This window comes from Fusarium phalaenopsidis, assembly GCF_050370095.1.
Source record: "Fusarium phalaenopsidis strain FUZ10S chromosome Unknown contig_32396, whole genome shotgun sequence".
Taxonomy (NCBI): Eukaryota; Fungi; Ascomycota; class Sordariomycetes; order Hypocreales; family Nectriaceae; genus Fusarium; species Fusarium phalaenopsidis.
The window spans coordinates 101861-114467 of record NW_028145378.1 but is presented as its reverse complement, the minus strand read 5'-3'; the positions used below and the strand labels follow the sequence as shown (position 1 = coordinate 114467).

Below are 12607 nucleotides of genomic sequence, written 5' to 3'. Positions count from 1 at the left end.
TTCCCAAGTATCCTGTGAGGCTCTGCCAGAATTTTGATGCAATGGTGGTCCTCGATCTGTGATGATCTCGAGTGGTAGTCCATGTGTTTTGGCAATGTGGAAATAGAAGAGATAGGCGAATTCTTCGGCCGTTGTTGCTTCTCTATAAGGTATGAAATAGGAGAATTTCGTGAGTCTGTCCACGATGACGAGAATGCTATCGTAGAAGTTTCCAGTGGCTGGTTCTTCTGATAGGGTAGTTTGGTGATGAAATCCATAGTGATTGAGTCCCATGGTTGTTGTGCAACTGGGAGTGGTTGTAGTTTTCCGTATGGTTTGTGGCGTCGTGCCTTGGTTTTCGCGCAGAGGTCGCATTGGTTGGCGATGGTTGAAACAATTTTCTTCATATTAGGAAAAGTAAACGTCGTTTTGACTCGTTCTAGGGTTTTATTGATTGGGGGGTGGGGGGCTTGGGTGCCTGGGGGTTTGGGTTTTGTGGTACTTGGGGTTGTTGTTTGTGGTGGTGTTTGGTGTTGGTCTTGTTGTTTTTGTGTGTGGGGAAGGGGTGGTGGTATGGGAGATGCCGAGGACGGTGTGGGCTGTGTTACAGTGCAGGTTGTTGGAGTGTGTCGTTGGAGGGGGCCTTCCTGGGGGGAGTCCCAAGGGCTTGTCTCTGCCTGTGCCCGCCCTGGGGGGGGGGGGGGGCGTCGCGGGGCTGGCGTCGGCCCCTCCTCCCCTCTGTTCCTGTGACGTGGTCCAAGACGAAGTCGAAGGCGGGAGCGGCTGGCACCGGAGTTGGCGTCCGCTGAGTTCTTGTGTTTTCGCGAAGTGGGTGATGTTCTTGTGGTCCGTATATACCTTGATCTGGTGTTGGCTTCCTAGGAGATAGTGCCTGAATTCTTTGAAGGCGTTGACGATTGCGAGGAATTCTTTGTCGTAGATGGGGTAGTTTAGTTCCGCTCCATGTAGCTTGTGGGAGTAGAATGCGATTGGGTGTAGGAGTCCTTGTCGTCTCGTTGTCCAATCTGTGCGCCTAGGGCGAAGTCCGAGGCGTCGGTTTCGAGTTCGATTGGTTGAGATGGGTCGAACATCTTGAGCACTGGTTCGCTCAGGATGAGTTCCTTGATTTTGTCGAAGGCGTCCTTGGCTTTGTTCCCAAATACGAAGGTCTTGTCCTTCTTCGTAAGTTCCGTCAATGGTGCAGCTATCCGTCCGAAGGCTTTGAGGAACTTGCGGTAGTAATTGGCGAATCCAAGGAAGGCTTGTACTTCCTTGACGTTCGTTGGTTCTTCCCATTCCTTGACCGCTGAGACCTTCTTGGGGTCCATTCGTATCTCGTTGTGAGAGATGATGTGTCCGAGGAATTCCACTTCCGGGGCGTGGAATTTGCTTTTCTCGGGTTCCACTAACAACTTGGCGTCTTGTAGTGTTTGCAGTACCTTGTGGACGTGTTCCGTGTGTTCTTCCTCCGTTTTGGAGAAGATGAGGATGTCATCCAGGTAACATACAACGAATATGTCCAGATGTTCTCGTAGCACGTTGTTGATCATTCGTTGGAATGCAGCAGGTGCATTGGTGAGTCCAAAGGGCATAACGAGGTACTCGAATAGTCCGTACTTAGTACGAAAAGCGGTTTTCCATTCGTGTCCTTCTTTGATCCGAATAAGGTTGTAGGCTCCTTTGAGGTCGAGTGCTGTGAAATACTTCATGCCAAAAAGCCGATCCTTCAATTCGCTGATGAGAGGTAGCGGTGTGCGATCCTTGACCGTAATGGCGTTGAGCATCCTGAAGTCGACACAAAGCCGGAGCTTTCCGTTTTTCTTCGAACGAACATGACGGGGTATCCGACAGATGACTTGCTTTCCTGATATATCCTTTCCGTATCATGTCTTCGATGTATTCCTTCAACACTGGTAGTTGTGCTTCGTTGAGTGGGTAGAGTTTGCTGAAGCCGGGTTGCTTCCCATCGATGAACTCAATTTCTAGGTCGTAGTGTGTATGCTCGGGTAGGCCTGTTTCGAGTTCTTCCGCGAAGAGTTTCTTGTAGATGCGATACTGCCATGGAATGTTCTTGAGTCGCTCTTCTTCTTCCGGGTTATCCTGTGGTTTCTTTTTGTGGAGCTAGGTCCTTTCGAGTTCATGAAACTGTTGCATGACTCGTGCGATCATCCTTTGTCGCTGTCGTTTTCGTCCTTTTTGATGTTTGTGTCTTGTCCCTGTGGGTGGAGAGGTGTCTCGTGTTGGCCTCTGCCTGGCTTCTCCGGTTCCTTCGGTAGAAGTTTGAGATCTCGTGTCGTATTCTGAGTCGTCATTTGCTGTGGAAGGTGTCTCATCGTTGAAAGAGAGCACTTGGCCAGTCTTCCAGTCAAAATGTGGGTTGAATCGTTGTAACCATGGGTACCCGAGTACAAGATCATGTTGCTTGTTCGGTACAACGTCGAATGAAATGCCCTGGTTCTTTCCTTCAACGAAAACTTTGAGGTGATCAATCTCGCTGTCGATGATACCGTTGTTGTAGTCGAAAGGGGTTCCTTCTAGGTTGACAACCGAGTAAGGCGTCTGTTTGTACCTCCATGGTAGCCTGAGCCTATTCGCCGTTGTCGGGTCGAAGTAGTTCTGCTCAGCTCCGCTGTCCACTAAAGCGTTCAACCATTCTCCTCTGACTCGTACTTTCAGTTCTAGGCATCGTCGCCTGTGTACTCCGGTGGTGGAGTAGAGGGCCTTCTGGGGTAATGTATTCCTTGTTCATCCACCCGTCGCCCTGTGTCGGATGGGGTGTCTAGTTTTTTGACATTGCCAGAGCGTAGTTTGTGTGATCAAATTCACACTCGCTGTTTGCGCAGGCGTCGTAGTCGTGCGTGTCGTCCTTTTTGTGCAGCCAGTCCTGGTACTGCCGTTCTTGTTCGGCTCCGGGGTCTTCTTCGTTTTCCTGGCTGATCGTCTTTTGCCAGTCCTCGATCTTGTGAGTGATCCGTTTCTTCTCCTGAGTGGCGTGGTAGAGTTTTGAAGAATATCGCGCGTTCGCGACGCCGATGGATTCATACCAGTGTACCACTTTGTACCCTTCCGTTTCGTACCATAGGTAGGGTTTATGGTTTGGTTGATGTGGTAGTGGGACGGGGAAGCAATCTTGCTCTTGCTTCTCCTCTCGGTGGGTTTCGCACCAATGGTGTTGGCACGACATCCAAGAGATGCTAGCATGCTCCTGGTGTGTCGGGTATGTCCTTACGTCGTCTCGTGGATTGAAAGGTGCTTCCGGATGTCGAGGGTTTTCGGCCAATTCCCGATGGTAGGCTCGAATGCAAATTTCTTGCTCATCTGACGTTTCCACATGTTCTCGTGCGGTCTGGATGTACCTTTCCCTTAGGCTGTTCCAGTACCTGTTATTGTTTTCGTCGTACAGTTGGGGGTAGTCTTCCTCCTCCCATAGTTCTTTGTCGCTTTTCCGGGGCTTCCTAGAGCGCTCCTGGCGTAGTTCTCTGTAGTTGTCGAGCCTTGTGCTCGAACTTGGTTCGATTGATGTTGCTACTGCTTGTCTTGGCAATCCAATCATTGCGTGGCAGTCTGCTGTGTTGGTCTGTTTTTTGTCGTTCGCAGATTTCATCGTATTCCCGTGATGCCTCAATCTGGTGTCGAGGGCATAGGGTATGGTTGCACCGTGTGGGGTCATCTTGTCGGCAGTCCCTTCGGTGGACTGTGGCGGGCACCAAAAGTTGTTCCTTCTTCTTCGTATCCCACAATCCATTTCTTGTGGTCAAATCCTTCTGCGGCGGCTTCTTGGAAGTCGGCTTGTTCGTTCGATGGTTGTTGTGCTGAAGGGGGTGTCGTGGGTTCTTCGATTTTGGGTTCGGCGCGTCTGGTCACGGCGATGGTACGTTGTGACATCAAGTTGCCTGGTTGCTGTCTTCCTTGTTGGGCTCTGGGAGTGGTTTCCATCCCACGTGTTCTGTAATGTGCGAGCGGTTGTTCTTTTGAGGTTTGACTGGTTCGTGGAGTCGTTCCTTCGTAATGTTGTTGATCATATAGTTGCCTTCCGCCTGTTTTTCTGAGAGGTATACTTGGCTGTGTGGCATGTCCAGCTCATCTGGTTGGATGCCGGTTTTGTCGTATCCTTGTCGAGCCATTCCGAGTGTTCTAACGGTGCGGATGGCCGTCTGGGGTTCGGTATCTGCCCAGGTGGATCTTACCTGTTTCTTACCTTCTGGGAGGGGTTGTCGTGGCCTTGGTTGATAGCGTCCCTCCTCCGTATCCCGCTGCTTCTTTCGGCATTCATTTGCCTTGTGTCCCTTCTTGTGGCAGTAGTAACATTCAATGTCCTTGCTGTCCTTCTGGGCTGCTCCAAGTTCCATAGGTCCTGCGTGGGTCCCGTAGGAGGTGTTGCCCCTGGTCTGTTCTCGCCTTCGAGATTGGTTGGCGTTGTTCTTATTGCCCCAAATTCGTCCTTTGTTGGATTTTTCCATGCGTCGTTCAAACTGTCGGTTGTCGATCTTGATAGTCATGTCGATGTAGTCCTGGAGATTGTCGGGTTTTTCCGTTTTGCAGAGTTCGTCCTTCACCTCATCCTTGAGTCCTTCGTAGAAAGCAATCTGAAGGGCACTTGTTCCCCAATTGAGAAATGAGGTGATTTGTGTGAACTCGGCTGCGTAGGTCGAGGCGGCCTTTGTCTGTCGCAGGTTCTTGAGTTTCTGCGTGGCCTGTTGTTCTTCATCGATGGTTCCGAAGTTGCGTCTGATCGCTTCTTCAAAGTTTTCGTATTCGGCGAAAAGGAGTTGTGTTTCCTCGGTGGGTTCATTCCCGAGAAAGTCGCGCAGCTTGGGTTCAAACCAAGTGAGTGCGTTACCCGTGAGGCATCTGCTGGCGTGTAGGACCTTGCTTTCGGCACTGGCCATCCTGGTGGGAAAGTACCGTTGGTATGCTCTGAGGGACGTAAGAAACGTCCTGACGTGGGTGGCCTGTCCGTTGAATGGTTCTGGGTCCTTGGGTTTGATGATCTCGCCGATGTCTTTGTGGGTAGTACCAGCGGCGGTGTGCTCGAACGTCAGGTTGCCGAGATCGTGAACCTGCTGTTGTGCCAGGTCATTTTGCTGGGCTTGGAGCGTGGTGAGTCGGTCGATCCGGTTCTGTTGTTCGTTGATTGTTTGCTGGTATTGCTGCTGTTGCTGTTCCATGGCTTGGCGGAAGCGTTCCTGCATGTCGTTCATGGATGCCTCCATGCTGGCCAATCGTTCCTGAGTGATCCTGGCGTTGTTGCGTGCGCCGTCCAGGAGGTTGTTATGCTGGATGCTCAGGTGGTTGTACTTATTTCTGAGTTTGCGGACTTCATCTTCGTGTGAGGCCGGGACGATGTGTTCTTCGCCATCGTCATCAGTGTCCATCGGGATGTTAGGTTCCTCTGGTTTGGTCGCGGGCTGTCCCTGTTGGGGGTGACAGGCAGCTTGCTGCGAGGGGTAGAAGGAGATCCAGTGTTGGGTGCCATGGTAACAGTATTGCTCAGAGTATGCAGTACACTACTGAACAAGAGCTATCAACGTGTGACGATCGTGTGTTTCCCAAGGGATAAACCGGTCGTGCAGGGTTTATGTTGGCAGAGAGTGCTGGGCGTAGTCTGAGCAATAGGTTGTAAGTCACGTCTGGTAATATGCTCAATGGTATTGAGTGTAACCAAGTTGTATTGATAGCTGAGGTAGCTAGTACATAAGAAAGTACAATGAGCGTGTTCTATATACTTGGGATCAATCCTTGGACCGACGTTCTCTGGGTTCGGTCCATTGGTAGGGCCGACGTTTTCAACGTTCGGTCCTGGGACCCATGGGAGCGACGTTCGGTTTCCTCGGTCCTGCTTAGTCAGAGTGTTTTCTGCCATGCTTCCCCGCCTGGCCCATGTCATGGCCGTGACAGCTAAGTCCTATGATTAAGGAAGGCATTATATGGCCTTAGAAAATCGCCTTTATTATAGTAACGCTACCTAGAGATTAGATTATAAGCGATTAGCTTCCAAAGAGTCGCCGGCGAGAACTACTATTAGCAGAAGGGAAGCATTATATTCTTCTTCTATATTAATAACTATATACTAGCATTTCACTAAGAGCTCCGCGAAGCTATGATAATGGCTATCCGAGCACTATAATAATAATATCACCTCGAAGGCGGCTAGGACCTTTAATGGTTCTTAGGCATTAAAGTCATAAGGGATCGCAGCTAATATAAGATCTAGCTCTCGCAAGTAGTCTACTATGAGAAGGCAGCATAAGGAATTAAGAGGTCGAGCTGAGAGCCTAGCGAAGGGCCGCTAACCCCAATAACAAAGGAAGAGCTTCTCCTATATAATAGCACGGCATTAATATATAAAGTTTATAACTATTAGGTAAAGGTCAGTAAGATTCTCTATGCTACGGTAATAACTCAGCCAGATATCGCCTTTATAGCGAGCTAGCTAGCGAGATTTAATTAGAATCTAGGTCTCTTATATCAGAAGGCTATAAACCGCATACTTAGATACCTTAATAGCTTAAAGTATCTTTGCCTAGAGTTTAGTATAATCCCTGGTGGATTAAATAATACCCTTAAAGTCGCCTCTAATATAAGCTTCGCTAATAACTCGCTAGACCGCTAGAGCTCCTAAGTATTTATAATAAAGCTATTTAGAGGGATAATCACATAGAGAGCTAATAAGTAGACAATAGTAACTATATTAATAACAGAAGTAGAGCTCTTAGCCCTCTTAAGCGCGGTAAAGAAAGCTATATTTGCGAGCTAACTTATCTCTTCTCTTTAAATCTCCCTTCCCAACAAGCATATATCTGCTATAAGCTATATAAGTGCCCGCTAAAGTACTCTAATAATTTAAATCTAATACGATAATACTTAGACTATATAACTTATAACTATAGAGCTTATATAGCTATAGATAAAGCTCTGGCATGTAGATATATATAATTACTAGCTTTAATAAGCTATCGCTAAAGGAAAGGTCTTAATTAATTATACTTTATCTATAAAGATAATAGCTAATAGATTAATAAAGAGCCTAGCTAATAAGCCCTTTAGGATCTTTAGGAGGTAACTAAATATAATAAATAAGAAGGAGTTACTTAAGAAGAGTTATTGCTAAGAGCTCGCTGAAGATAAGCAGCGACTAGAGAAGCTACTAATAAAAGAGGATCTATGGGATTAATTAAATCATATATCAGAGAGCTAGTTAGAGGCATCATAGGGTTAAGTCAGCCTATTGGGCAGACCTAAGGGGGTGTGTCAAATGTGATAGCCTGCAATATGCCTTGAAGGGTGTCATGTAATAATACTAGGCTCAATTGGGAAGTCGCAGAAATGCGCCTTCCCCTTTGCGAGGCTTCGCCGAGAAACACATAGAGAATAACAAGATAATACATCGTTACATTTAACAAAAATGAATTATGCTTTAGATTTTGCTATTAGATAAATAAGGGCATATGCTTTCCTTGATCTAGTATTACTCCTAGTAGGGGATATAAGAATTAATAATCTTAATTATATTTTTATATAACGTATATAATAAGCATGCCAGATAGATAAGTATGCTAGATAAAAATTTCTTATCTTATATCCTCTCTATTTAATTAATTAATTATTAACTAACATATATAATAAGCATGCGTCGCAGGCAAGTATGCGTCGCATTATACTATGTAGGCAAAAATAGCAAAACTTTTAATTTCTAAAACTAGGTAACATATATAATAAGCATGCGACGCATCCAAGTATACGACGCATCCAAGTATGCGACGCATCTAAGTATACGACGCATCCAAGTATGCGACGCATCCAAGTATGCGACGCATTTTACCCTATAGTAGGATTTATACTAAATTTTAAAATAGCCTTAAAAATTCTAAGAAATTTAGCTTAAGGTTTAATTAGCTAATAACTTAGAGTTAGACTAATTAAGCTATAAAAAACCTATTATAATTTTTTAAAACTTTTTAAAAAAATCTCTTATAAGGTAGTTTAGAAAAAGAATTATTTATATTATATAAGTAGCTTTTTTTTCTATTAAGAGATTTTTTTAGAAATTTTAAAAAATTATCTATAATTTATTTAAGAGTTAAGTTTATAAAAATACTTTTTTAAGCCTATAGTTATTTTATTGCGGCTTTTATTAAGCTTAAAAATATTAAGATTTAATATATAGTATAAGTATATTACATACTTAAATATATTATATACTTATTATATATATTATTATATTTTAAAAACTAAGTTCCTCCTAGCTTTTTATAATATACTTTAAGTTAATATATATAATAAGCTTATATCTTAAATAAGTATATATCTTAAAAGTCTTTACCCTTTATAATAAAAATTACTCTAAAAATATAATAAATTATTTAATTAATTAAAATTACTTACTATACTCTTCCCTAGATATCTTAATCACTACCTAATAAGTCCTTATATTATATCTAGGCTTACCGCAGATACTATAATACTAAACTCCTAGTTACGCTAACCTTCCTTAACTACTACTTCTCGACGATTTAGCCACTACCTACGCATTAATATCTATTTAATTAATTACCTGCCTTCCTTCCTCTACTATTATTACCCCTATTTTCTATAATTAAGTCCTTTTTGCCCTCTAGCGCTAACTTAGTATCTTATTTATCTATTTAAGGTCTTTAACCCTAGCCTTAAGTAAGGTAAGCTTATATATAACTATTTTTATTCCCTTAGAAAAAGACTATATAGCTTTTAAAATTAACTCTAGAGAGCTACTTTTATGCCTTATAACTTATCTCTTAAGGTATTTAAACTAAGATTAAGTCTTAAGTATAATCTTTAAGGTCTTTAAAACCTAAGAGGTTAATAATTTAGTTACCTCCTTAGCTAGTATTAAAGTCTATAGCTATATATTAAGCTTTAAGACTATACTTTCTAAGTTAGGAGGAATAAAGCTAGCCCCTCTAAAGACTAACTTAATATTTTTTTTTATTATAATAGCTTAAAATACAATATAAAAGGCTAAGAAGAACTTAGTTTTTAAAATATAAGTTATAAAGTATTTAATTAAAAGCTTTATTTCTTAGCTATAAGTATTTTTAAGTATATTAAAGTACCTAATATTAAGGGGCTAAAGTAAATAAGATAAATAAGGTAATATATAAAGCTTAATAATTTTTTTCTTTTTATAATATTACTTAAATTTAATTAAGTAATAATTTTTATAGCTATTAAGAATTAAAAAATAATAATAATTATTTAATTACTTAGTTATATATTAATTAAAGTGCTTAAGCTACTTAAGGCTAGTTTTAGTATTAGTCTAGTTATTTTAAGTTATTATAATAGCTTAATCGCCTAGGAGGTTACTATCCTAGTACTAGTTAGCAAGGTAATATTAGCCCGCACTAATAATAAATAACGGGATTACTTAGTTATCTACATTAATTACCTAAATAATTATAATCTATTCTTAGTTTTTAGTAAATTAGGGCTCGGGCGAGCCTGTTAGTCACGTGCTTAAACACGTGACCACTTGATCAAAAGAGGCATCTTCCGCCGCAGCTCTTAGCTAGCTATCCTTTTTATCTTTACCTTCTAATTTACCTCTTTTTTAACTACTTATTAAGCAGCCCTCGCAGCCTTAATTAGCTATGGGTGGTCTATGTATTATAATATTATTCCTCTATAGTTAAACTAGGCTATATTAATTTTAGCTTTTTATACCTTTTTATACTTATAATAACTATTTTATTTTAAATTAACATATATAATAAGCGAGCGCCGCAGACAAGTAAGCGCCGTATTTTTCCCTCCTATACCTAACTTTTCATTTAATTAATTAATTATTAACCACCAAATATATTAGACCTAAATACTAAGGCTAGAACGCTTCTTACCTTTTAAGCCCTTCAAAATAACCTAAAACTAAGCATCTAAAGCGCTGCAGGGATATATAAGATTAATAAGCGGCGGCTACGTCGCCGCCAGCAGGGCATTTAATCCCGACGCGATACTATCCCAAATTCACGCCGACTATCTAATCTAGAGGAATAGATTATAATTCAATTCATTCTCAACCTAGATACGCGAGGTTTTCCCCCGCGACTACGTGCTATTAAAGCAATAGCTAATTAACTACTTGCCGACCGCGACGCGCCACCTATCGGCAAGCGCTAGGCTTCTAACTTTATTAAGTAATAAGAAAAGCTAAAAATATATTTTTTTTTATAAATATAACTACTAGAGGGCTAAGTGTGAAGATCTAAAGGAAATCCAGAAGTGGTTTTAGCTTATAGCGAATATAATCGCGAAGTATAATATCTAATTAAATAATATCTAGAACTTTAATAAGACTAGCTTCCTTATAGGTATAATTATAAGCAGAATAGTTATTATTAGCGCAGAAAGGCATAATTAACCAAAATTAATATAGCCTAGAAGCTAAGAATAAATTACAATAATTTAGGCGATTAATGCGGAGGGCTAAGCGATTTAGCTATTTATCATAGGTGCGGGCCAATATCACCTCGCTAACTAGTATAAAAAAAGCAACCTCCCGGGCGATTAGACTATTATAACCTCTTAAAATAGCTAGATTAATAACAAGACCGGTCTCAAGTGGCTAAAGCACTTTGACCGGTATATAATTAAGCGATTAAATAATCGCTATTATCTTCTAGTCCTTAATAGCTATAAAAGTTACTACTCCGTTGACTTTAAGAGATATTACGAGGAGAATAAGATTATTATGCTTTATATGCCGCCTTATTTATCTTATTTACTTTAGCCTCTTAATATTAGGTACTTTAGCCTACTTAAAAAGGCTTATAGTCGAGAAATAAAGTATTTAATTAAATACTTTATTACCCACGTTTCTAAGACTAAGTTCTTCCTAGCCTTCTATGCCGCTTATTAAGCTATTATAATAGAATAAAATATTAGGTTTACTTTTAGAGGGGCTAGACTTATCCCTTTTAACCTAGAAAGTATAGTCTTAAAGCTTAATATATAGCTATAGACTCTAATGCTAGTTAAGGAGGAGGCCAGGCCCTTAACCCCTTAGGCTTTAAAGACCCTAAGGATAGTGCTTAAGGCTAAATCTTAGTTTAAATACCTTAAAAGATAAATTAAAAGATATTAAAGTAGCTCCCTAGAGTTAATTCTTAAGGCATTAAAGTATCTTTCTAAGGGAATAAAGGCAATTATATATAAGATAGCATTATTAAGGGCTAAGGTATAGGATCTTTAATAGGCAAATAAGATACTAAGCTAGCGCCAAAGGGCAAAAAGAACCTAGCTATAAAAAAGAGGGGTAATAATAATAGAGGAAGGAAGGTAAGTAATTAATTAGATAGATATTAATATATAGGTAATAGCTAAATCGTCGAGAAGTAGTAGTTAAGGAAGGTTAGCGCGACTAGGAGTTTAGCACTATAAAGTATACGGCAAGCCTGGTTATAATATTAAAACGTATTAAGTAGTAATTAAGACCTCTAGGGAAGAATATAGTAAGTAATTTTAATTAATTAATTAATTTATTATATTTTTATTATAATCTTATTAAAGAGGGTTAAGAAAAGTATAGCGCTTACTTATTTATAGTACTTGCTTATTATATATATTATACTTATTATAAAGCTAGTCTTATTAATATTATAAATATTATTTAATTAGATAATATATATAATAAGTAAGTAAAATAAATAAATAAGTAAAATACTTTCCTTAACCTTTAAAATAAAAATTATTATAAAAATATAATAAATTATCTAATTAATTAAAACTTATTACTATACTCTTCCCTAGATATCTTAATTATTACCTAATAGGTCCTTATATTATGGCTAGGCTTACCGCAGATATTATAATGCTAAACCCTTAGTCGCGCCGACCTCCCTTGACCACTACTCCGCGATGATTCGGCCACTACCTGCGCATTAATATCTATTTAATTAATTGCCTGCCTTCCTTCCTTTACCGTTATAACCCCTCTTTTCTATAGCCGGGTTCTTTTTGCCCTCCGGCGCTGACTAAGTATTTTATTAGAGGAACAGAACACACCAACCACAGCCAGTTTATATAGTCGTATAACTTTTCTTAAAGACTTCTAAAGAAGGATCCCATATACTTCTCGGTGAGGCAAATATAATATAAAATAATAAGGGTAATTAATTAATTAATAGCAACGGAGATTTGGTTAGAGAAAGAGCCCAAAAGCTGCTCCTTTCTCATTGACCATGATAACAGTGATGATGATGCTGATGGCCGAAGGCAACTGGTCTCTGACCTTTTTCTACATATAGGAAATTGCTCAATGGCCCAAAATGGCTTAGCACCTTTTTCCCCCAACTCAGTATCTTATTTGCCTCCCGAAGGTCTTTATTCTTAGTAGCTAGTAAGGCAACCTGATGTATAACTGCCTTTATCCCTTTCTTAAGAGACCTTAGGGCTTTAAGGATTGACTCTAGGGAGCTACTTTGATGCCTTCTAATTCGTCTTTTAAGATATTTAGACTAAGATCTAGCCTTAAGCACGGTCTTTGGGGTCCTTGAGACCCAATGGGTAGAGGGTTTAGCCCCCTCCTTAACCGGCGTTGGAGTCCGTAGCTGCATATTAAGCTTTGAGAGTATACTTTCTGGGTCAAGAGGAA

General features: G+C 40.5%; 3 protein-coding genes across 3 annotated transcripts; all 3 read right to left on the bottom strand.

Moving 5' to 3' along the window:
• Nucleotides 1-929: 929 nt before the first annotated feature.
• Nucleotides 930-1763, bottom strand: LRP88_14947 (reverse transcriptase family protein; the record flags this gene model as incomplete). The annotated part of the gene is made up of 1 exon (XM_083251281.1): nt 930-1763. One exon carries the CDS (start codon nt 1761-1763, stop codon nt 930-932), a length of 834 nt encoding a protein of 277 aa, XP_083092981.1.
• A 995-nt stretch (nt 1764-2758) lies between these two features.
• On the bottom strand, nt 2759-3532 carry LRP88_14946 (uncharacterized protein; the record flags this gene model as incomplete). The annotated part of the gene is made up of 1 exon (XM_083251280.1): nt 2759-3532. The coding sequence occupies one exon, from the start codon at nt 3530-3532 to the stop codon at nt 2759-2761; it is 774 nt and encodes a 257-aa protein (XP_083092980.1).
• Nucleotides 3533-3863: 331 nt separating this feature from the next.
• LRP88_14945 (uncharacterized protein) lies at nt 3864-5354 on the bottom strand (the record flags this gene model as incomplete). The annotated part of the gene is made up of 1 exon (XM_083251279.1): nt 3864-5354. The coding sequence occupies one exon, from the start codon at nt 5352-5354 to the stop codon at nt 3864-3866; it is 1491 nt and encodes a 496-aa protein (XP_083092979.1).
• Nucleotides 5355-12607: the final 7253 nt, after the last annotated feature.